The sequence below is a fragment of the Chiloscyllium punctatum genome, chromosome 8 (genome assembly GCF_047496795.1).
Source record: "Chiloscyllium punctatum isolate Juve2018m chromosome 8, sChiPun1.3, whole genome shotgun sequence".
NCBI classification, from domain to species: domain Eukaryota; kingdom Metazoa; phylum Chordata; class Chondrichthyes; order Orectolobiformes; family Hemiscylliidae; genus Chiloscyllium; species Chiloscyllium punctatum.
The window spans coordinates 65,637,720-65,664,761 of NC_092746.1; the positions used below are offsets into that span (position 1 = coordinate 65,637,720).

Below are 27,042 nucleotides of genomic sequence, written 5' to 3' on the forward strand. Positions count from 1 at the left end.
CCATCCTGAAAATGACCTTTTTATCCCCACTCTCTGGCTTCGGCCAGTCAGCCAATCCTCTATCCATACCAGTACCTTGCCCTTAAAACAGTACGCTCTTATTTATCTTATTGAATATAAAAGTTGGCAAGTTCTGTGTGCATCTTGTCAAAGGCCTTCTGGAAATCTGAATAGATTACATTCAGCGGATCTTCCTTGTCTACTTGCTCATTACCTTCTCAATTTCTGTTGATAACTCAATTTATCTCAGAATAATGCATACATGGTCTGCATGCTTTGGCACAGCTCAAGTAAGTACAATAAAACTATGAACTGCTGTTGTGGAGGATCTAAAACAAAAACAGAAGTTGCTGGAGACACTCAGCAGGTCATGATGAAGGGCTTTTGCCCGAAATGTCGACTCTCCTGCTCCTCGGATGCTGCCTGACCTGCTGTGCTTTTCCAGCACCACACTTTTGACTCTGATCTCCAGCATCTGCAGTCCTCATTTTCTCACACTCAGCAGGTCTGGCAACATCTGTGGAGAGAAATGTTTTAAGTCCAGTGATCCTTCTTCAGGATCCTGCTAACATAAGTATGTTGCTTCCAGTTGAGCCAGAGGAACAGTTATAACCCTACAGCGACATCTTCAGTTTTAATCAGGAAAAAGCTCTTCATGTAGTTATTCTGTTTGTGCTGCTCCTTCAGAAATTACTTGTAAAACCCATGGCCATGACTTGGCAAGCCAGAGAGAAAATACAGAAATAAAAACAACAATACTTGGAAATGAACACTCTGATCATACAGGAGCCCCATTTTGAAGAATACAAGACAAGTCAGACCTGTATGTCTGGTTCTCAAGTTTTACCTTCATTGCCTTCTGGGATGAGCAGCATGCGAGCCATAGGGTGTGTGGAGACCATGAAGACTTCATGGGAAGGGAGTGTGAGAGATGAAGGTTCAAAGGCTCAGAATGAAGTTCTATGGTACAACGCAGGCATTTTGAACAAATGACGTCCACAGCCAGCAGCCCCCATGACTGCCTCCAACCTCTCTTCCAGAGTGGTTACTCTGACTGCAACCCACACCCACTTCCCAGCAATACAAATCTGGACTGCAGGAGTATTTTATCCAGAAGTTAGCCAGTGAAGCCAGGAATTTCCCTGACTCCTGCTTTGGTCTCCAGGATGAAAACCCAAGCCCTAACATTGGGCAGTTTGTTTTATTCAGTCATATCAGGTTAAGGCTGATGCTTCCACATTTTTGTTTTTTTTCAATTGCCTGAAATGATAACCATAAAATGACTCTCATCTTGTACACTTTAAAATGGATATCCAGGCATAGCCTTGTCCAGGGAAAGTCTTATTTCACAAATCTGATTGAGTTTTTTGAGGAAGTGACAAAAATGATTGATGAGATAAGGGCAGTCAATGTTGTCAGCATGGACTCTACTAAAGTATTCAATAAGGTCCCTCATGGTAGGCTGGTCCAGAAGAAGTCACATGGGATCCACAGTGACTTGGAAAGTTTGATACAAAGTTGGTTGGTCATATGAGACAGAGTGTAGTTGTGGGAGGGTGTTTTTCTGACTGGAGATCTGTGACAAGTGGTGTTTGACAAGGATCAGTGCTGGGACCTCTGATGTTTGTAATATGTAAAAGTAATTTGGATGAAAGTGTAGGTGGCCTGATTAGTAAGTTTGCAGATGACTCAGAAATTGGTGGAGATGTGAATAGTGAGGAAGGCTATGAAAGGATGTAGCAGGATATAGATCAACTAGAAAGTTGAGTGGAGTAATGGCAGACAGAGTTGAATTTGGACAAGTGTGAGGTGATGAATTTTGGGAGGTCAAATGAAAAAAGAAAGTATACAGTAAATGTCAGGACTCTGGGAACATTAACATACAGAGGGACCTTGGAGTCCATTTTTCCCTGAAAGTGGCAAGTGGATAAAGTACTAAGAAAAACATATGGCATGCTTTCATCAGTTAAGACATTTGAGTATAAACGTTGGCAAGTCATATTGCATCTGTATAAAACTTCAGTTAGGCCACATTTGGAGCAATGTGTGTTGTTATGGTTGCCACACAATGGGAAGGATGTAGAGGCTTTGGAGAGAGTGCAAAAGAGGTTTATCAGGATGTCGCCTTGATTACAGTGTATTAGCTATAAGGAGAGGTTGGACAAACCTGGATGATTTTCACTAGAGCAATGGAGGCTGAGGGACAAATTGATACAAGTATATAAAATTATGAGAGGCAATGGATCAGGTGGATAAGCCAGAGTCTTTTTTCCAGCTTGGAAATGTCAAATACAAGGGAGCATTGGTTTTAAGTGTGAGGGAGTAAGTTTAAAGGAGATGTACAAGGAAAGCTTTTTTTTAAACAGAGGGTGGTTGGTGCTGGATTGTGCTGCCAGGGAGTGTAGTAGAAATTGACATATTAGCAACATTTAAGCGGCATTTATACAAACCTATGAATAAGTAGGGAATAGAGGGATATCGACAAAGTGCAAGCAGATGGGATGCATTTAGAATTGCATCATGGCCGGTACAGGCTTGGGAGGCTGAAGGGCCTGTTCCCGTTCAGTTCTGTTCTATGATCCATGATATCTAGAGTGTTCATTTTCAGGTTTTATTTTTTTTCCTGATTTTTCTCTCTGTCTACCACTAGCTTCATTCATTCAATATTTTGATAAGGTCACTTTAGTTCCTTCTCAATTGTCAAACCATTTTTGATGCTATAACTTAAGATTTTGGCAGCTTAGTTATATACAGGATAATTTCTGATTTCCAATCATTTTGCTCACTCTCACAGGATCTCCCAGAAACAAAATTTTGGAAGCATAGATTTCTTGACATAGTGCTTTGATCAGTTACTGACATGTGAAAGAGTTGCCAATTAGTCACAGGTTGAGGGATTTTAGCCTTTATCTCTCCCAGTCTAAGACCCCTCCATACAATCTGAAAAACATGCAATGTAAAACTGATCAAGTGCTGCTATGACAAGGTGCCATCGTTTAAATGGGATGCTAAATCAAGAGCTAGTTTGCTTGTTTGATGAATGGAAAAGATTCCAGTCAACATTAAGACCTGAACCAATATCAATAAAAAAAGGTTTAGTGAATGTTTACTAAATTGATTAGGATGGAATTTTGCTTATTTTACAAATTGTCTGCTATGTTTCCTTCAGAACCACAGATAACTTCATTTCAGAAAGAATGAATTGGTCATGAAATCCTTTGAGAATGTCCTTTTTTATTGAAACTGTTGTGAGACAGCTTTCATGATTGTTGATGTGTGCAGTGTTCAAGTGGGAAGTGTAGTTTGCTCACTATTGTCTGTCAACAATTGTGTTCATGATTTTACAATTATTTGACTCTTCTGAGTATTTGGTGCTAATAAAATATTCCATTTCTAACCACTAGATGGCTGCATTCAACTTCTACACCATTCCACTCCTAATTTGCTGCAGGAAACATGAAGAGTGAACATGGTCTGTTTGAAGCTCTCAAACAATTGCACAACATTATTTTCATGACAGAAGGGAATGTTTTGCTTACAATGAGCTGAGGGTATTAGATGGTTTGTCACTACATGAAGTCTTTTAGCTAAGGATTAGCCAATAACACTCTATTCTAAGCCTTGTAGTGCCTGATGATGCCTTGATTTTCTCTTAAATCACTCTCAACTGAGAAAGACATTCCAAACTATCACAGAAAAATTAAACAAGTTTTCATCCTGCCATGGAGCACATGTGCAAAAATATTACATTTTAAATAAACTTCTATATTCATTATTTGTCAACAAGAGAAAGAAAATAATAATAATTTATAATAATATATAATATATCAATAATTAAAAATAATAATATATAATAGTGTATCATTTCTTTTTTAGTCAAACGCATGTGCTTTCTTTACTCATAGTGATAGCACTCACAGGATTATACTACATGTTGCCACCTTCAAGGTACTGGATTTAGCCTTGTGCCCAATAAGTTTGAAAACAATTTGCCTAACTGATAGCCAATTCCGTAAATACCAAACAGGCATACATATGGATATTCTCCTCAGCACATTCCCCTTTTATGTGGTAAGAAGCTTGACATCACATAGGACAAAGTAGCCCACTTGATTGGCACCACATCCACAAACACTCACTCTCTCCACCACTGACATTCTTTAGCAGTAGTGTGAACCATCTATAAGATGTACTGTACTGCAGAAATTCAGCACTTTCTAAACCCATAACCACTTCTATATCTAGAAGAACAAGGGCAACAGATATATGGGAACACCACCATCTTCAAGTTTCCCTCCAAAATACTTAACATCCTGACTCAAAAATATATTATGATTCTTTCAGCATTACTGGGTCAAAGTCCTGTGCTTCCCTCCCTGACAGCATTGTAAGTGTACCTACAGCACATAGTCTACAGCAGTTCAAAAAAGCAACACACCACCACCTTCTCCAGGACAAATAATGATGGGCAACAAAACAATATCACATCCCATGAATGAATAAAACGTGTTCAACTGGTGTGAAAAATATTTTTTAAATCACGTTTTAGATTTCTTAGACTCTGGATGTAGGATTGCTCACTTAGCTGGAAAGTTCAGTTTCATGAAAATGAACCTTCCAGCTTAGTGAGCAAACCTACATCCAGAACCTCAACCTGAGCTACAAATCTTCTCAAAACTCACTAATTTCTTAGACTCGTCCACAAACAATGACCAAAGTAAAACAGTCTGGGCATAGCTAATAGAGATAATGGGGATATCTGCAAGAGCTCCTGTACTGCTCCTTTTAGGGAAGGTCCACCACATTAAGTGACAGTTAGGCATTTAACAGGGCAGTGGGAAAGGGGCAAGGACTTCAGCTATAGACGTTCTACTTCCCTAAAGCTGTTGGCCAGTCAATTATCAGTTCTATTGAACACTAGTGCCCTCAGCAAAGTGGTGGTGGCTGCTGGTAGTACACCCACCCACAGCCAAGGATCGGTGTTGGATTCCTGCACCACAGCTGAATGAAACAGGCCCTTCGGCCCAACAAGTCCACACCGCCCTGCCAAAGCGCAACCCACCCATACCCCTACCTCCACCCCTTACCTAACATTACGGGCAATTTAGCATGGCCAATTCACCTGACCTGCACATCTTTGGACTGTGGGAGGAAACCGGAGCACCCGGAGGAAACCCACGCAGACACGGGGAGAACGTGCAAACTCCACACAGTCAGTCGCCTGAGGCAGGAATTGAACCCAGGTCTCTGGCGCTGTGAGACAGCAGTGCTAACCACTGTGCCACCGTGCCGCCCACGCATTGAGTGAGGGTCATCAGGGAGGAGGGCATTAGGGTCACAAGCATGAAGTGCCATTCAGCAGACACTGCCCCTCAACCCTATCATTTTCCAGTGTTGGCCCCCCTCAATATTCTGCTAAAAGTTACAATAAAATCTAGACTGTCAATAACATATTTTAATGCCAGTTGATTTGAATAATACCAAATGATATTTCATGTTGTAAAACTAAGGTGATACTTCTATAATGCAGGACAAGTGATGGGGAATATTTTTTTGGCTTTTTTTATTATTGTTAATTTTCATAAGAACTAGATTGTGAATACTTATCAATGGTGTCCTTTTAATTCTTTCTAGTTACTTGATATAAATTAACATTCAAATACTACCACAGTAGGATTTCATAATCAACATTTCTATTGAAGCTCAGGGAGAGGATTTATTTGAGCCACACCAACTCTGATCCTTGACAAGAGAATGCAGGGATGCAGTTGTTTCTAGTTTTGCATCTGTCTGACTCAGTGAAAAGGAGGTGAGGTAAAATGAGATTTGAAGGTTGACTGGACTGATTCCCGAGATGAAAGGATTACCCAAGGGGAACTGTTCCTTGAGGAGTAGAGATCAATGAGACATAGATTTAAGGTAAGGGACAGGAGGTTCAGAGGGGATGTGAGGTAAAACCTTTTCATCCAGATGGTGGTGGGAATCTGGAACTCATTGTCTGTGAGCCATTTTGAACTGAGATGAGGAGAAATTCCTTCATTCAAGCTGTGTTAATGTTGGCATTCTCTATTCCTGAAAACCACGCATACTAAATTGTTAAGTCTATTCAAAATGGGAAATCAATAGACGTCTGGATATTAAAGAAATTGAAGGATACTGGAATAATGCAGGAATGTGAAATTGAGGTAGTAGATTAGCCATTGCTCTTACTGAATTGCACAGCAAGCATGACAAGCCAAATGGCCTATTCCTGTCCCCACTTTTTAATGTCCTTATTTAATGTTTTGCTATAAATTGGCAAACCTTTTTAAGTTCAGTGTGACGAGCTATACTGCGATAGATGAGTCTGGGACCATAATAAAAATGAACAATCATGAAATTTCGCCACTCCTCTTATAAACAGACTGAAATCTTGATAAAGAATTAAACATTGCTTAGAGACTGTCACATACAAACAAGAAAAAGGCAGGTAATGCTGAAATACTGACCTTTGAATATACTGGAAACATTCTAACTTTATACACTGAAATACAAATCATCTTAATACATTGTACAGTAATAATTGCTCCGAGCAGCTGATCTAATGTATCTTAAATTGTCAAAAAAGCAAAATGTGAATCCAGTTGTTCTGCATAGTGCACTAGGACCACTACTGTTGGGATGATGGCATTTTCTAAATGAACTGATCTCAACCCTTATACTTAAATCAGTAAAAGAAAGGAAAAAAGGTATTCCATTTAAATAGGATCTTTTACAACCTCAGGAGGTCCAACAGTACTGTATGCCCAAATTAAGTGTTTTGAAGTGCAGTGGCTACTGTACCCCAGAATACATGCAAAACAACATGCAAACAGAAAGCTCTCATGGTTCAGTTAAACAATGAGAACTGTGTGTGTGTGTGTGAGACAGAAGCCAAAGCTATTGAATACCTGCCAGTGCCATCATTTCCTTAGTGTCCTGATCTGCTGCTGGATTGCTTTATTTCGCTGCATTGTGTAATGGTGCTCTATTTCCATTATGCTGCAGCTCCAACTTTAAATGTATTAGCAGTTTTTCATTAGCTTTCTAACATGTTGTGTGGGTTCCCAGCTTGCTGTAGGCTGGTTGCCCACATTGTGACTGAAAGGGACATCATGGACTGCCATGTTAAAAACCCGAAAAGCATCATCAGCCCAACGGCTGGCAGCTAATACGTCAATTGACCCACAGCATCTGATTTCATTAACTTCTTTGGTACTTTGAAAACATTTTGAAAAGTTGCCTAAGAATCACAAAAGAGAACTATAAATATTTTTTCATTTAAGTGGCTTTAATGACTTTAGAGGCTCACCTTTCTCATTTGTCAAAGATAACTACTCTTCTTTGCCAATTTGGCTTATCTCATCTAAACATCAAGTATGCTAGAATATCTAGTTCCCAACCTTGCTCACTCTGATAGTAGCCATTATGAATGGCTAGTTTATCAAGATCACTTATTTCTATCTAGCTAATCTTTGATACATGAATGCTTCACAAGCCTTTAGCTTTAAAAGTTTTTTCTATTTTCTTTGATTTCACTTTATCTCTAATGTTACATCAACTTGATATTTTTTGTTCTTTCCTGCCACTCTCTGCCAATTTTTTACTCAAATTACGACACAAGTTGACATTTTCACTTATGTACAAGAAAGGTGGCTAGGAAGAGACCATTAAATTCTGAAAGTTAAGATTTTGATAAACCTGCAGCTTAAGAAACTTAGCATTGCACAGCACAGTAGCTCAATGGTTACAATAGATCATTGATCTAGAGGTTGAGTTGAAATCACATGTTGCCAAAATGTAAAATAAAATTGTAGTTATTGGGCTAGACCAGAAAAATGATGATGAAAACGACTAGACTCTTACAATAACTCAACTAGTCCATTTGTACTCTTCAGAGTAAGTAGACTGTCACCCTTCCATAGCGCGACTGATATTTATCTTCAATCCAGCATTTGGTACCTAATGTCCTCATAGCAACTGGGAATGAGCAATGAATGCTGCTTTGTCAAAATCATCCACATCCAAATGAAAAATAAAATTAAAACAAGGTAGGAGCCTTTCTCACCAACAATGCATATTTTAAAAACACAGCATTTGTATATACTTTGCCAAAGCCAAAGAGCATATATTCTGACCAGGAGGTGAAGCAAATCCCAAACAAAGTAAAACTAAAAATCATCAAAATATATATGTGGTACCCCAACATCTTAAACATAAAAGCAGGGTTAAATTAAACTCAAGACTATTCCTTTTTTATCACATTTTGTCTTATTTGTTGCATATTCAAGTTTCACTTCTGATTTCCTGGCTTTACTACATATTTTTTAAAAAATTGAATATTTGACAAAGTAACTTATTTTGAATCATCTTTACCAGTTATTAAATTGAGACTTTTATTCCATGTAATATTAAATATATTCTTCCAGACAGGAAATATAAATAGTTATATTTTCACAGAGATACTAAAAACTTACCCTATTGCATGTCTTTCTAATAATCGTTGTACAGGCATCGAAAGCTTTCCTAGAAAACGCTTTATTATGGGACGACTCTTTGCAAACTTGTCCTTGACCTCAATTTCAAGAACATCCGTAGGGAGAGAAACAAAACTGTGCTGCTGCAAAACAGCAAGAGAAGAGAGAAACATTATCACACAAACTGATTGGTACCTACAAAATTTAACAATTAGCCAGCCTAAAGTTGCAATGTGCACCCTATAAATAACTTACATTATCTACTTTCTAATGATGACTTCACTGTATGGCATCTAAATGGATCCCAACTACAGTTAAGTCTGCTTTTTGTCTTTCTTTTACATTGTGACAGAATATCATAAATGCATCAATCATTGCTTGGCACTTCTTATGATAGTTTCACAGCACTATCATAATGATGTGGAAAAGCTTCAAGTAATTTAAAGGAAATTTGTGAATTATTTACAATGTACATGTCTGTAGATCAGTCAGCTCTGAATATTAGTGAGACCAATCTCCAGGGTAAGGTTGCGCTGCAGCATCCATACTGGAGTGCAAATATCTGGGATTTTTTCAGTTTGGAATTCAGACTTACAATGTTTTGTAGATACGTGATAAGGAAAGACAACATAGACTTATTATTCATAAAATGTTTTCATAATCCTTAAAGGCATCTTAGCAGACAATAATATTCCTATCAAGCTTTAATCCTTTCATCATGGATGTTCGTGTTCACGATGCTGAGTACAAACTCTTAATGGATAGAAAATGGTGTTGCAAATGGAAAGCAACAACACAGTCAACAATTTAAGATTAAATATAACCACTACTGAAAAATCATTGACTGTCCTCAATTGAAGGATGACAGGAATTCAGAGTCGCAGGTTTCTGCTGAAGGTCTTCTATCTGACCAGCAAGGCTAATTCTTGACCTATAGATCTTTGAGTATATGGAGTAGCACATCCCATGCTATAGTGAGATCTGACTGGAGGATTTACTTCCTTTTATTCCATTCCCAGCAGCTGCTTTTCCCCATTATTAAGAAATTTGCACTTATTTCAAACCATTTATATGTTTCAGTGGCAGATGCTGTGTGATGCTGAAGCAGTGTTGATAAAGAAGTAGGGCTACTCAGACAGCAATTTCCTGATTTTCATGTTTAATTGTGTGTCTCGAGCTGCCAGAATATACTGTCCTACTTCCTGTTCAATGATGGCAAGTACTGTCAGTGTCACGATTATTTTAGCATAAATTCTATTTAGATAATCTATCATAAATGCACTTTTATGCAAGTTGAGTATGTCTAAAACATCTAAAGATAAAATATTTTCAACAACAATATTTCCAACACCTAATAATTCAATGAGTAAATAACTCAGACTTATAAAGGATGAGATTCTCAGTGAGATGGATATTAAAGCTTTATTGTATCATGCAGCCTCAATTTTACGTCAACTTTGGCTTCTAATAACAATTGTAGCACATTTTAGATTATAGTTAGTATTAAAGTTTGCTGTTAGAAATTATTTGCCAACTCAAGAAATGGGAATGGAAACATAATTTAATATCCCTGTTGCACTTGGAGATCATTGCAGCATCAGTGCCACATGATGACTTAGAGGAGTTCTTATTTGTGCAGCTTCAGCCACAATCAGAATGCTACTGAAGAGTATTCTGTAAATTTGGGCCAAGCTTGACAAAACATTTTGATGCAACAATGGCATTAACCTTACTGTGATGAGATTCTATGGTGGTCCTTCGGTTAGTCTACTGGAATTTCAGCAGAAGAATCGGAAGTACGCCCTGACAGGTGTTGGAAGAATGTTTCTCCTCATCAGAGAATCTAGGATTAGAGGGCACAGTTTCAAGATGAAGGGATCTTCTATTTAAGAGATAAAGAGGAACGCCTTGTCTCAGAGGATTGTTAGTGCTGGAACATGTTTCCTCAGAGAGGAGCGGAGCTGCAAATCTTCTCAAAACTTGCTAAAAGGAGTGGAGGTTAGAGTGTTCAATATCAAGTTATTTGATCAACAAGAGACTCAAGGGTTACAGAAGACAGACAGAACAGTGGAGTTAAGGTCACATCAGATTAGCTATGACCTCATTGAATGGCAGAACAAGTTAAAGGTCAGATTAGTTCAGCCATGATCTTATTGACTGGCAGAGCAAGTTCAATGGACTAAATGCTCTACCCCGACTTATTTTTCTTATGTTAAGATGTAAAGCTTGTTGCTACCCATAGAGAGTGAAATTATTCTTCGACAGAAATGTAAAGTGGACAATTGCAAATCAGTAGTGAAAATGTGTTGCTGGAAAAGCACAGCAGGTCAGGCAGCATCCAAGGAGCAGGAGAATCGACGTTTCAGGCATGAGCCCTTCTTCAGGGCATTAGCCTTAAAGAAGGGCTCATGCCTGAAACGTCAATTCTCCTGCTCCTTGGATGCTGCCTGACCTGCTGTGCTTTTCCAGCAACACATTTTCAGCTCTGATCTCCAGCATCTGCAGTCCTCACTTTCTCCTAATTGCAAATCAGTAGCTTGTTTAAGCTCCTGACTGATTTTACCAAAATAAAACTAGACAGGTTGGAAAATTGGCAGCCAATTTGCAATTACATATTTTGTATTCCTGCCAATTTCTGGTCAGGTTATGGTTCCCACTCAGAGTACTACTTACTGAGACATGACTCATTACCTTCAGATAATAGGGAGGAAACATTGGCAAAATAAAAGAAGCCTCACAAAAACCAAAGTTGGAAATCATTTAAAAACCAAAAGAACTGTGGATGTTGTAAATCAGAAACAAACAGAAATTGTTGTTAATGCTCAGCAGCTCTGGCAGCGCCTATGGAGAGAAATCAGAGTTAACATTTCAGATCGAGAGACCCTTCCTCAGATCTGTTCAGAGGAAGGGTTCTCCCGTTCTGAGGAAAGGTCACTCAACCTGAAACATTAGCTCTGATTTCTGTCCAAAGATGCTGCCATAACCTGCTGAACTTTTCGAGCAATTTCTGTTTGTGTTGGAAATCATTTGCTCATTGGAAACAAAGTTTTGGCTATTTTTTGTCCCAGCCAGTAATTTTTAAAAATACATTTAACTGTAATGCTTATTCAACAGATAAACTTTGAGTCTTTTTTTTTCAGTTCTTTGAACTGTCAAATGTTTGCTTATTACCAAATATATTAGCAGAGTAACCTTTCAAAAATAGTAATTTGCCCAATAAAATTTGAAGCGGCAGATACAATTAAACCTTTTGAATGATACATGGGTACCTAGTTCACTAAATTGTTTCTGTTCCACTGATCATATTTCATGTGACTGTTTCTGTCCCTTGACGTTCACACTATTTAACATATCTTTGCTAGATTGCCATACTGTATTTTAACATAGCAATTAAGCTATATCTGTTCAAAACACATTCATAAAGTAGACTGAAACTACAAATGACTTTATATAAAAGTAAATGATGTTTTTTTTATAATGCAACCAGTTGATTAATAATCTTTTCAGTTTCATATTGCCAGTTCTCTCATTCTGAAATCATTCAGTAATATGTCTGTTTAGGATATCTGATTGGCATGGATGAATTGGACTGAAGGGTTTGTTTCTATGCTGTACATCTCTATGAGTCTATGACTCTAGTTATAAATTAAACAAACAACAGAAGTTTTGATAGTGAAATCTAACTGGTCTTAAGATGAAGACCCAAACGCATACAGAGACAGTCACAAATACTTTTCTTTTTCCTGTGTTCTCTATTTTCGTAGGATAGACACTGACAAATTTCACTAAATCAGTGCTGGTCAAAACTAATGATGGTGAAAATTCACAATGTTGAGAGGGAACCTCACCAATTGGTTGATTTTATTGAAATGTTACATTAACTCATGTTCTCTCTTCATTGATGCTGCCAAACATGCTAAGTGTTTTGAGAAGTTTCTGTTTTTAACTTAGGAAAGAAATAAAGGCTTTTGAAGTAGACACTGTAGGGATTATATGATTCAAACAAGATTCAGATGGATGACACCAGGGTTTAATGGATTTTTAAACAGCTACTGATAGCAGAAGATGTGGAACTGAGACTGAGTAATATGAACTGCAATGCATTCTAATTGAATGGTGGAACAGGTTTGTGAAGGGCTGAACAGTTCATTTTCTGTTCCTGTAGTCCTGGAAACTTGTGATTATCAGGAGAAAGGTTTAATATTACATGTTCAGACAAACTTAATCAACCACTGCAATTTTATCCCACTATTATGGTGCCTTCTTATTGTTCACAATACAGGATTACTGACAATGAAGATTCAGTATAGCTATCTTGTGCTGGATTGGATATATACACTAGCACGAATGCTTCATGCTGTGCTAACCTTCTATTCTTTTCTCTTTCTTGTGTTCATGAAGGTGAGGGGAGATTAGTGACAGGATAGCAGTCTTCCTACGAGAAGTGCTTCTAAGATATAACACAGCAACCTATACTCTATACAGCAAACCTATAATCCCTACATTCTACTCCAGTTTTGCGCTTCAGAAGAGCACCTTTCATACAATAATGCAGTATATTTAGTATTGTTCTGAATTTCCTTCTGCAAATTTTGAAAGTCAAGTAGTCCTGAAGTGGCAGGGATAAAAATCTGGGGTGATCCAGTAATGTTCGACCTTTGCCTCAAGTATCTGATAAGTGAAAGTTCTGTCAGATATGATCAGGATAACTGATTACACAAAAGGGATTTAGGAGCCAGATACAATTGTGACTATTGTAAAGTGATAATTTAAAAACTATGCATAATCAAAATGGACAACCTATGGTGAGAAGGTTTGCTGATTCCTTATGAGTTGAATGAATGAGATGAAAATCATGGTTTAGTCTCTTCTGTTTGTAGTAAGAATTAACTATTATTTTAATCTCACATATTTTTCCGTTGTCTATCAAGCTGATGAAGATGTCAAACTGTGAACAGTCTTCCTCCCTTTGTGCTTTTCCCTTTACAATTTCCCAATTTTTTTTTGTATAAGGTTGATATCTCATGGCAATCAGTCACTAAATGACATCATGCCTTTTGGTTATTTGCTTAGAAGATGAGGATTAACTCAAGGTAGACATATTCCAGCCCTCAGCCAGTTACAGTCATAGAGTCATAGAGATGGACAGTATGGAAAGACCCTTTGGTCCAACACATCCATGCCAAATAGATATCCCAGATAAATCCAGTCCCATTTGCCATAATTTGGCCCATATCCTTCTAAATCCTTCCTACTCATGTACCCATCCCCATGCCTTTTAAATGTTGTAATTGTACCAGCCTCCACCACTTCCTCTGGTAGCTCATTCCATACACGCACCATCCTCTGTGTGAAAAAGGTGGCCTTTAGATCCCTTTTAAATCTTTCCTCCTCACCTTAAACCAATGCTCTTTAGTGTTTGTCTCCCCATCCTGGAGAAAAGACCCTGTCTACTTATCTTATCCATGCCCCCCATGATTTTATAAACCTCAATAAGGTCACCCCTCAGCTTCCAAAACTCTAGAGAAAACAGCCCCAATCTAGTCAGCCTCTCCCTATAGCTCAAACCCTCCAACTCTGGCAACATTCTTGTAAATCTTTTCTGAACACTTTCAAGTTTTACAACATCCTTCCTATAGCAGGGAAACCAGAATTGCATGCAGTATTCCAATATTGGCCTGTACATGTTCTGTACAGCCTCAACATGACCTCCCATCTCCTATAATCAATGGTCTGACCAATAAAGGAAAGTATATCAAGCGTCTCTTCACTATCCTATCTACCTGAGACTCCACTTTCAAGGAGCTATTAACCTGCACTCCAAGGTCTCTTCGTTCAGCAATACTCCCCAGGATCTTACCATTAATGTGTCTAAGTCATGCCCTGATCTGCATTTCCAAAATGCAGCACCTCACATTTATCTAAATTACACAGCATCTGCCACTCCTTCACACATTGACCTATCTAATCAAGATCCCATTGTATTCTGAGGTAACCTTCTTCGCTTTCCACCATACCTCCAATTCTGGTGTCATCTGCAAACTCACTAACTATACCTCCTATATTCATATCCAAATCATGTATTAAAAAACAATGAAAATCAGTGGACCCAGCAGCGATCCTTGTGGCATACCACTGGTCACAGGCCTCTAGTCTGAAAAATAACCCTCCACCATTCCCCTCTGTCTTCTGTCTTTTAGCCAGTTCTGTATCCATATGACTAGTTCTCCTTGCATTCCATGTGATCTAACCTTGTTTACCATGTAGAACCTTGTCAAACACCTTATTGAAATCCATTTAGATCATATTCACGGCTCTGCTCTCATCAATTCTCTTTGCTACTTCTTCAAAAAAAACTCAACCAAATTCATGAGACACAATTATCCCTAATCAGTCCTTGCCGTTCCAAATACATGTGAATCCTTTCCCTCAGAATTCCTTCCATCAACTTGCCCAACACTGGTGTCAGGCTCACTGGTCTTTAGTTCCCTGGCTTTTCCTTATCACCTTTCTCAAATAGTAGCACTACGTTAGCCAACTCCCAGTCTTCCAGCACTTCACCTGTCACTATTGACGATATAAATATCTCAACAAAGCACCCAGCAATCATTTCCCTAGTTTCCCACAGAGTTCTAAGGTACATCTAATCAGGTCCTGGGGATTTATCCACCTTTATGCGTTTTAAGACATCCAGCACCTCCTCCTTTGTAATATGGACACTTTTCAAGATGTCACCATTTATTTCCCCACATTATCCATTGTAAACTCTGATGCAAAATACTTGTTTAGTATCTCCACCATTTCCTGTAGGCTTCCTTGTTGATCTTTGAAGGGCCTTATTCTCTCCCTAGTTACCCTTTTGTTCCTAATATATTTATAAAATCCCTTTGGATTTTCTTTAACTCTTTTTGCTAAAGCTATCTCATGTCCCCTTTTTGCCCTCCTGATTTCCCTCTTAAATTTACTCCTACTGCCTTTATACTCCTCTAAGGATTCATTTGATCTATCCTGTCTATACCTTACATATGCTTTCTTGACCAAAACCTCAATTTGGTTAAAACAATGACTGCAGATGCTGGAAACCAGATTCTGGATTAGTGGTGCTGGATGAGCACAGCAGTTCAGGCAGCATCCAAGGAGCTTCGAAATCGACGTTTCGGGCAAAAGCCCTTCATCAGTAATAATTCCTGATGAAAGGCTTTTGGCCGAAACGTCGATTTCGAAGCTCCTTGGATGCTGCCTGAACTGCTGTGCTCTTCCAGCACCACTAATCCAAAACCTCAATTGCTCTAGTCATCCAGCATTCCCCACAGCTACCAACTTGCCCTTCACCCTAACAGGAGCATACTGTCCCTGGACTCTCATTATCGCATTTTTGGAAGCTTCCCATTTTCCGGCCATGTCTTTATCTGCGAACATCTGCCCCCAGTCAATTTTTGAAAGTTCTTGCCTAATATCGTCAAAATTGGCTTTTCTCCAATTCAGAACTTTAACTTTTAGATCCAGTATATCTTTTTCCATGTCTACTTTACAACTATTAGAATTATGGTCGCTGGCCCCAAAGTGTTCCCCCACTGTCACCTCAGTCACCTATCCTGCCTTATTTCCCAAGAGTAAGTCAAGTTTTGCAGCTTCTCTAGTAGGTGCATCAGAAAAAATGAATCAGAAAATTTTCTTGTATACATTTAACAAATTCCTCTCCATCTAAACCCTTAACACTATGGCAGTCCCAGTCTATGTTTGGGAACTTAAAATCTCCTTCCATAACCACCCTATTATTCTTACAGATAACTGATAGCTCCATAAAAAATTGTTTCTCAATTTCCCTCTGACTGTTGGGGGGATCTACAGTACAATGCCAATAAGGTAATCATCCTTTTCCAATTTGTCAGTTCCACACAAATAATGTCTCTGAACATACTCCCAGTAATATCCACCCTAAGTATAGTCGTAATGTTATCTCTTATCAAAAACGTCACTTCCCTTCCTCTCTTGCCCTCCCCCCCATTTCCTATCCTTCTTGGAGCATCTGTATCCTGGAACATTAAGCTGCCAGTCCTGTCCATCCCTGAGCCATGTTTCTGTAATTATTATGATATCCCAGTCCCATGTTCCTAACCATGCCATGAGTTCATCTGCCTTACCCATTAGGCCTCTTGCATTGAAATAAATGCAGCTTATTTTATCAGTCCGACCTAGTTGTCTATTTTGTTCCTGCTTGCCCAGAGTATTTGACTTGCTCCCTTTCCCAAATATACCAGTCTCAGACAGATCTCTTTCCTCACTATCTCCCTACCAATACTTAGTTCCCCTTCCAATTCAGGTGCACTCTGTCCTTCTTATACAGGTCCCTTCTACCTCAGAAGATATTTCAATGATCTAAAAATGTGAATCCTTCTCTGCACCAACTCTTTGAGTTTCTGTCTGCATGTGCGCATGTATGCGTGCGTCTGTGTATCAGTGCGTGCGCATGTGTCTGTGTGTCTTAGTGTGTTTGTGTCTGTGTCTGTGTCCATGTGTCATTCTGTGTGCATGTGTCTGTGTGTCAGCAGCTGTGTCTGTGTGCAGTTGACAGTGTCTGTGCATGTCTGTTTCAGTGTGCGACTGTGTGTATGTGTTTCAGTATCTATGTCTATGTGTCTGTGTGTGTTTGTGTCAGTGTCTGTGTGTGTGTCAGTGAGTGTGTGTGTATGGGTGTGTATGTACGTTTCTGTCTGTGTCTGTTTGTGTGTGTGTGAGAGATTAGCTGATTGAGTATGTGTGTGCACGTGCGCATGTGTGTGTGGTTTCTGTGAGCATGTGTCTGTGTGTGAGTATCATGTGTCTGTGTGTGCTTCAGTATCTGTGTCTATGTGTTGGTGTGTTTGTGATGGGTGGGTGTGTGAGTTACTGTCTGTGTCCATGTTTGTGTGTTTGTGTGTGCTTGTGCACATGTGTGCTTCTCTCTATGCATGTGTGTGTCTGATTGCGTATGTGTGTGCACGTGTGTCTGTGCATGTATGTCAGTGTTTGTGCATGTGAGTGTGTATATGTCTGTCTGTGTGTGTTGGTGTCAGTGTTTGTGTCTGTGAGTGTGTGTGTGTCTGTGGGTGTGTTTGTGTGTGTGTCAGTTTCGGTGTGTTAATGTTAGTGTGAGTGTCTCTGTGCATTAGTGTGTGTGTGTGTGTGTGTGTGTATCACAACCAAACACACTTTCTGCAGACATAATTATCAGTAACATGGAAACTCTCCCTAATCTCCCAAATCCAACAGGAAGAGCATATCACTCTTTGCACTTTAACTATCTAAAGACGATGAAAATAGCACAGTCTTACTGCTCTTAAAACAGTGCTCTAGGCTAACTTATTTCTAATGTTTGTAAAGTTTAATCAAGAGACAGATCTCAATAAAACATATAATCAAAAAAGAACCCACTCTACTCACTTTCGTAGCTTTACAAAATAAACAGTAAGGTTACACTTTAAAAAGCTGCTTAGCTGCTCCCTTACTGTGAGCTCTCCCACACAGGTTTCTCCAAGGTCAGCTGTGAATTTCACTGTTTATTCATTTTTCTTAGATCAACTCCGTTGTTCAAGGATACTTGAAATCAAGCAGCAGAGGTAAAAGCTGTGCAGATGGGTCAGATGGCAGTGTAGGTTTCTTTCTTGGTCAGCATGGACGAGTTGGACCAAAGGGTCTGTTTCCATGCTGTACATCTCTATGACTCTATAACTCCATTTGAATTACTTCCCATGTGGTCACTACCTTTGTCTGACTTCCTCTTTTTTCAAAGTGCCGTCATTTTGATTTTCATTTCCACAAAGTTCCAAAACAATGCAACAGCTTATAAAACAGTAATTGCTGTTCCTCAAATCCGAGGAAATCAGCTCTAACACTGAAAATACCTCAAAAGAAGAGCAGCTCTTGTAGTCACAAATTTTTTCCTGTCCTCCATTTTAGATTACCCAGAATCCTTGTTTCATCACTTCTTTCTTGTGAGGTCTTTTTGTTAGCTTTACTCAGCTGTTTAAATATATAGGTCAGGAAGCTCCCTCTGATCAGGCCTGGAAATGTCGACCCAAAGGCCAACTTCAATATTGTGCTGTTTGTGACACAACAAGCCATTGGGAGAAATTTTCATCAATCATGGCCAACATTGCTTTGCATCAGCTTGAAGCAAAGCACTAAGAATCATTTAATCAAAGGGAGACAATGAATTTTGTAGATTTTTACAAGATAATTAAACAATCAATTTTTAGAGTTTCTCATCCTGAAATTTTACTGACTCTGTCTCTTGAATTCATGCAGATATTTTTAAGATATTAGTATCCCGTGGAATGTGTATAACTGTCATGACTGGGTTCTGGATGTTTTAGGCAGATGAAGGGTGGAAAGTAGCTAGTACAAACTGATAAACATTCATTAACTGGTTACATTTGGTGCAGAGGCAAGGTTGAACAGTACTTCACTAGAATTTTCTTCTCCCAGATCGCAGTTCCATGTGATCAGGCATTACAGTTGATGCAGCATAGATATTGGCATACAGCTATTAACACCATATATGACAGAATGGTGGAGAGGCAGTGTTGCAGACAGTGGTTTCAACAGTAGGAAATGGTTCTGAATTGTAGGGGGACCGAGGAACGTTGGCCTGAATGAAAACCACGAGTGAAAATTTCCCCTCCAAGCCACATACCATCCTGACTGGGAATTAAATGGCCATCCCTTCAATGTCATGAGGTCAAATTCCTGGAGCTCCCTTCTGAGCCATACACTGAAGGACTGCAGCAGTAAAATAAGTTCACCACCACCTTCTCCTGGGTAATTAGGGATGGGCAATTAATGCTGGCCCAGCCGTTGGCACACAAGTTGCATGAACAAATAAAAACAACCTCATCTCTCCACCCCACAATCAGATTGCCATAATTTACTGGGGCCAAATTCAGGGAAGAAAATGTGAAGTCTGAACCTTGCTTCAAAACGTGGGAAGAGAAGAAAAATACTTGTATGCTGGAATACAAAGACAGTGACCGAGTCTGGTAATAACATTAGCTTACAATGACCCTCGTGACACATGCTCAAGTCTGACTCCTCAACATCAAAATAGCAGATCCTATTCACAAATCAAGGGAGCCTGACAGAACATAACGCTGGCTACACCCTTGATGGCCAACGTGAACAATGTCTCCTTGCTGTCATCTCCATTGTGATGAAGACTACTACTAATAGACTTGCAAATGTGTCAATCAGCCATTCCAAACACAATATGGCCTGCTGCTCGTTGGATGCTGCCTGAACTGCTGTGCTCTTCCAGCACCACTAATCCAGTATTTGATTTTCAGCATCTGCAGTCATTGTTTTTACCCTGCACCTGCAAGGTCAGTCCTATACAACTCTCATCTGTATTTATGCTCGAACCCTAAAGGCTATGCCTGCTGACAAAAAAAAGTTCCACAGACTTCTGTGGATTCATCCAAACAGGCAAATGTGAATTTATCCACTACAATGTATAGAACAGGGTACTTTCCAAATGACCAGAATCTACATACAGATATGTTGACCATTCAAATGTTATTGGCAGGTACATAAAAAAGAATCAACTAGGTTAAAGAAATGTTGGGCTTTGTATCCAAAGGAATAGCATTTAAATCCTGCTTAAGCTACACAAAGCCACATTTGGAGTACTTATGACAATGAAATAGAAGCCCAAACTATTTATACATATTTTTTACTTTTAATAGCAAGATGTGTTGTTTTGAAATTAGGACTGCTACAGAAACACAGTGGATTTCAATTCACAAGTGAGTTTCTGTATGTATTGGATAGATGTGGGCCAGAACATTAGATAGAATTCTGATTAGGTAAAAACAAGGACTGCAGATGCTGGAAACCAGAGACTAGATTAGAGTGGTGCTGGAAAAGCACAGCAGGTCAGGCAGCATCCGAGGAGCTCTGGGAATTCTGATTAGCCTGTCTCAGACTGAGGCTGTTGGAATAAAGATGAAGTTAACCTACATGCCTGAGTCCTCCTGTGGTCTGTGTAAGGAGAGCTGAACACAACAACATTCTTCTACCTGCAAGCAGTTGGGTGATTGGTTCCCAGGTGGCTAAATAGATTATGGGTGTGAATGTTTGGGTCAGAAGCCATTGGACCTCCAGAGAAGAACACAGTATCTTTTCTTTGCAGTAAAAATCACCACCTGCCGAAAGCAAGCCTGTTCATTTCCCTTATCGGTACAGGGGGAAGTCACACCTGTTGGATTAAGTCATTCAGATTCAGTCAGTGATCAGGGACAGCAGGATATAATTGCAAGTGATTCCTGATGAAGGGCTTATGCCCATAATGTTAATTCTCCTGCTCCTCGGATGCTGCCTGACCTGCTGTGCTTTTCCAGTACCACATTCTCTGCTGTGATTGCAAGTGAGGCAGGTAGGGGGATCCTGAGTTCAGGAATGGAGAAGCCTCTGCTCTTGACCCTGTCCAACAGGTATGAGATGCTTGCTCCCCGTGTGGATGAGGAAAAGGGCTATGGCAAGAATGAGCCAGCTGACCACGGCACCATGATGCAGAAGGTCATTAAAGTGGGGGGAACAAAAACACAAGTGTTTGTTATATAGGGATTCTATAATTAGGGGGACAGATAGTATCCTTTGCAAGCCAGATCAGGAGTCCCGTATGATTGGTTGCCTTCCTGGTGCCAGGGTGAGGGCATTTCTGACCAGCTTCAAAGGATATTGGAGTGGGATGGGGAAGATTCAGTTGGTGTAGTCCAAATTGAGACAAACAACATAGACAAGGCTAGGATGGAGGACCTGTTTGGATGTCATCAAGCACTATGAACTAAATTAAGGAACAGGTCCTCAGAGAGTTACAATCTCTGGATTACTGCCTGAGGCACATGTAAATTGGCTTAGGGATAAGAAAATTAGGGAAGTAAACACATGGCTAAGGGAGTAGTATGGGAAACAGGGGTTGCATTTCACAGGGCATTGGCATCAGGTTTGGAATAAGAGGGATCTGTCCCAATGGGACTGTCTCCACCTGATCTGATCTGGAACCAGCTTTCTAGCGAAAATGATAAATAGGGTGGTCACGAGGACTTTAAACACAGGAAAGGAAAAATGACAAGAAGTGTGATAGCAAATAAAAAGGTAAGCAGCAGGTTAGCATGTGTGCAGGAGGATTTACCTAAAAGGCAGACTATGAAAGAAATAAAAAGAAAGGATATCTCAGGATATTATTAGAGATATTGGAAATCATGAGGGTGTGAAAACTAACATAAGGGTACTTTACCTGAATGTTCGTAGCATTCGTAACAAGGTCAATGAGTTAATGGCACAAATCATCACAAATGAATATGATGTGGTAGCCATCACAGAGACATGGTTACAGGATGGTCACAAAATATCCAGGGGCATCAGACTATTCAGAAGGACAAACAGGAAGGTAAAGGAGGTGATGTAGCTCTGATATTCTGTAGCATCAGGGCGGTGCTGAGAAATGATACAGGTTCAATGGAAAATAATTTGAAACCATTTGGGTGGAAATTAGAAATTCTAAGAAGAAAAAGTCACTGATAGGCGTAGTCTATATGGCCACCAAATAATAACAGCACATTGGGGCGGGCAATAAACAAAGAAATTGTAAAAATGGTATGGCAAGTCTCATGGGGGATCTTTAATCTACATGTCGATTGGCTGAGCCTGCTCATTCGGGGTAGCCTTGAGGAGGAGTTCGTTGAGTGTATCCATGATAGTTTTCTTGAACTGTATGTAATGGAATCGACGAGGGAGCAAGCTATTCTAGATCTGATCCTGTGTAATGACACAGGAATAACTAATGACCTCATAGCTAGGGATCCTCTTGGAAGGAGCGATCACAGTATGGTTGAATTTAGAATACAGATGGAATGTGTGAAAATAAAATCCAATACCAGCATCCTGTGCTTAAACAAAAAAAGACTACAATAGAAAGAGAGAGGACTTGGCTAAAGATGGTTGGAAACAAAGATTTTATGGTGGGACAGTTGACAAGCAGTGGAAGACTCTCAAAGCAATTTATCAAAATGCTCAGCAAAAGTATATTCGAGTGAAAATGAAGGACTGTAACAAAAAGGGGTAATCTGTCATGGGTGTCTAAGGAAATAAGGGAGACTATCAAATTGAAAGAGGAGGCATACAAAATGGTCACGATCAGCAGGAAACTAGAAGACTGGGAAAACCTTAAAGGTCAACAGAGCCACAAAAAGGGCTATAAAGAAAGGTAAGATAGTACATGAGAAAAGACAGATAGCAAAAGTTTCCTTAAATAAATACAATGAAAAAGAGTGGCTAAAGTAAACATTGGTCCTTTAGAGGATAAGAAGGGGCATTTAGTTATGGGAAATGATGAAATGGCCGAGGCATTGAACAGGTATTTTATGTCAGTCATCACAGTGGAGGACACTAATAACATGCCAGTAATTGACAAAGAGACGAAGGTAAGTGAGGACCTAAAAACAATCATTGTTACAGAAGAGATAGTGTTGGGCAAGCTAATGGAGATAAGGATAGACAAGTCTCCTGGCCCGGATGGAAGGCATCCCTAAAAGAGATGGCGGGAGGGAAATAGAAAGCACGCTGGCAGTAATTTTCCAAAATTTGCTGGACTCTGGGGCAGTTCCTGTGGATTGTAAAAACAGCAAATGTGATGCCACTGTTTAAAAAGGCTGGTAGACAAAAGATGGGGAATTATAGACAGGTTAGCTTAACTTCTGTAGTGGGGAAGCCACTTGAGTCTAATATCAAGGAAGAAATAGCAAGGCATCTAGATAGAAATTGTCCCATTGGGCAGACACAGCATAGGTTCATGAAGGGCAGGTAATGCTTAACTTATCTTTTGGAATTCTATGAAAACATTATGAGCAAGGTGGACAATGGGGACTCAGTGGATGTGGTGTACCTAGCTTTCCAAAAGGCCGTCGACAAGGTGTCACACAAGAGGCTGCTGCTTAAGATAAAGATGCATGACATTACGGTAAATTAATAGTATGGATAGAGGATTAGTTGGTTGACTAACAGGAAACAAACAGTGGGGACAAATGACTGCGATTCTGGTTGGCAATCAGTAACTAGTAGTGTGCCTCAGGGATCAGTATTGGGACCGCAATTTTTCACAATTTACATAGATGATTTGGAGTTGGGGATGACATGTAATGTGTCAAAGTTTGCTGATGACACTAAGATGAGTAGCAAAGCGAAGTGTGCAGAGGACTGTGAAATTTTGCAGAGGAACATAGATACTTTAAGTGAGTGGGCAAAGGTCTGGCAGATTGATTACAATGTTAATAAATATCCATCCATTTTGGTAGGAGTAACATTAAAAAGGACTATTACTTGAATGGTAAAAAGTTGCAGCATACTGCTACACAGAGGATCTGGGTGAACTTGTGCATGGATGACAGAAATAGGAGAAAGTGAGGACTGCAGAAGCTGGAGATCAGAGTCCAAAAGTATGTGCTGGAAAAGCACAGCCGGTCAGGCAGCACCCGAGGAGCAGGAACAAGTTAGAGTTTTGATCAACAAGCAAATCAAGGTCTATGGAGGGTGAGGGGTAGCTAAGAAAGTGCGGGTAATGTCATGGTCAGATCAGCCATGATTTTGTTGAATGGTACAGCAGGATGAATAGGGCAACTAGTTTACTCCTGCATCTATTTCTTACAATCTTACAAACCTCTTGGTCATATATTAAGTTTGTTTTGACTATCCTGTTATACTATACCCCCATACCATCATTAGTATGCCAACAACGTAATCATTTAAGGCTGTAATGTAGAGCTGAATCTTACATATTTGAAGGTAAGGGCTGGTTGCCTCACATTTTTGGAAGGTTTCTTGCTCCCAAGGCCTTGTGGATTGTTTTTTTACCATATCTTATCGAACTTGCCTCATTAATTACCTATCCAACCCCATGGGGCCCTATCTTGCCCAAATCTACCTGCACTTTACTACTCATGTTCCCAGAACAACTTGCCACCTCAGGGATATCTTGAAATTGGCTGACATTTGTGGCACTGGTGCTATCTTTAAAAGCTTGTTGTAGAGTTAAATAAGCACTGTTGGTCTGGAGCTATCTCTCTCAGTTCCTGACATTGTCCCCAGATATGGCAACCAAGGGAAGAGTTGCCCTACTATGCAGACATCAACCTGGAGATCTTGCTGGATTGGGTGATGCAGAAGTGAAATATTCCCTTCCCCCAGGACCAGCAGAGGAGACCATGACACCAGTCTACTCTAAGGTTCCTACCCAGGTCAGTGCAGCCTCAGCCATTGAGGGGAATATCCGGCAAAGTTGGAAGAAGGTCCACCAATGTAAATGACACTACCGTCTCTCTGAATGCTCACACTCACTCTATCTCTGTTCCAGCAGCCACCAAAGTACATTATCTACCATTATCACTATTGCACACCACAGCTTCGTTCATTCACTGTCACCTACCCTAACCCCCGACACCATCCTGCATGGCCTCAGTGCTGCCTACTCACACACTTAGACTACCTCCCCCCCACTCTAAAGGTAACAGCTGTACTGCCCACTTTCACTTCCTTTAATACCTTCTAAACTTTCATTTTGGGAGGAAAACAACCCCTAATAGGGCAGAAAGGATCAAGATAGGCGGTGGACTGCCCAGCATTTAGAGTCATAGAGATGTACAGCATGGAAACAGACCCTTCGGTCCATGTTGATGAGATATCCTAGGTAAATCTAGTCTCACTTGTTATAATTTGGCCTATATCCCTCTAAATCCTTTCTATTCATGTACCCATCCAAATACCTTTTAAATGTTGTAATTGTACCAGCCTCCACTACTTCCTTGGGCAGCTCATTCCATACACCCACCACTGTGTGAAAAAGTTGCTCCTTAGGTCCCTTTTAAATCTCTCCCCTCTCATCTTAAACCAACGCCCTCCATTTTTGGAAACCCTCACCCTGGGGAAAATATCATGTCTATTTACCCTAACCATGCCCCTCATGATTTTATAAACCTCTATAAGGTCGCTCCTCAGCCTCTGACACACCAGGGAAAACAGCCCGAGTCTATTCAACCTCTCCCTATATCTCAAACCCTCCAACCTTGGCAACATCCTTGTAAGTCTTTTATGAACTCTTTCATGTTTCACAACATCCTTCCTATAGCAGGGAGACCAGAACTGAACACACTATTCCAACAATGGCCAAACCAAAGTCCTGTAGAACCGTAACGTGCCCTCCCAATTCCTATACCCACTGTACTGACCAATAAAGGCAAGTTGGCTCCTCACTTTGATTGTGGAGAACATCCTGACTCTGACAGCCCCAAATGGTGGGCTGATAATGTCCAAGCAGCTGGACTGGTTACGGAAGATACGATGCCAGGACCCATGAGCAAAGGCTCTCTCTTCACTTGACTGAGATCTGTTGACAACTATGACCAGCTTCTGTCTTTGTGTCTGTGTTAAATGGCACTGCAATACTGCAGTATTGTGAACCTGACACCTGTGATATGAGCAAAAGACAAGACAGCAAGTTAATAGCCCAGAGATGCAGCCAGGTCCAACCCATGAGATTAGATTATTTACAGTGTGGAAACAGGCCCTTCGGCCCAACAAATCCACACCGACCCTCTGAAGAGCAACCCACCCAGACCCATTCCCCTACATTTATCCCTTCACCTAACATGGCCAATTCACCTAACCTGCACATTTTGGGACTGTGGGAGGAAACCGGAGCACCCGTCCCTTAGTGCACAATCTCCCTGCACTAGCATTGCAATGTTAATGCCAGGGCAGCCCAAGGTGTAATTTTGAGCTTGGAGCAAGTAGACCAGACATACGACATGTGGTTCTCAGAAGCTGGCACATATTGGATATCAATGTCCTTGAATGTGGGTTCATGTGGCTATTGCTCATGGAGCATGTCCGAAGATGTTTGTCCCCAGTGTGCAATATGGAAATCATTTGGAGCAAGCAGTGAGCTGAGTTCACCAGGTACCTGCCCTGACTTCCATGTCAAGAGTTCTCAACGTTCAATTAGTTCAATACGTTTGGTAAGATAGGAAGCCGACTATTAATGAGGCATGCTAAGCCATTAATGTTTAATGAACAATAATTTCCCTTAATTACTGTCACTGCAAATGCATAAATGATGCAGTGAATTGCTTCTGATATTGAGATAGTCCTCACCAGACTTCACATGTGATTCTGCCACAAATCCTACCAAAGCTCACATTATTCAAACCCTGACAATATTCCACCCATAATCTTGAGATTCTACTGATATGTACATGCTGCTGGAGCTTTGCTTTGTGTTTTTGACCGGTATGCCCAGTTAAATTACTTCACTGTAACACACTATTCTGTAACATTTATGCTGCCAGTAACAGTGTTATCAGTAATGGGGAAAGCAAGACTTATCTCATCATTACCAGTCAGCACAGTACAAGGTCATGCTGATATTTTTACTGCTAAGAGCTAGTTGTGTCTCACAGAATACTGACAGAATACAATGTGGTAACATTTTCCAGTCACTGTTGTCTTCTTTTCCTCTACA

At 40.1% G+C, this 27,042-nt stretch overlaps 1 protein-coding gene across 8 annotated transcripts in view; it reads right to left on the bottom strand.

Annotated features, from left to right (window-relative positions):
- The window catches only part of LOC140480604 (E3 ubiquitin-protein ligase HECW1-like), a 467,461-nt gene that overhangs the window by 223,286 nt on the left and 217,133 nt on the right, over positions 1-27,042 (bottom strand). For 7 of the 8 annotated variants that reach the window (XM_072575692.1, XM_072575685.1, XM_072575687.1 and 4 more), the window contains one exon: positions 8,496-8,638. In XM_072575692.1, coding sequence (XP_072431793.1) covers positions 8,496-8,638 — 143 coding nt within the window. The remainder of the gene's footprint in view (positions 1-8,495; positions 8,639-27,042) is intronic. The other variant, XM_072575690.1, reaches the window with a different exon arrangement.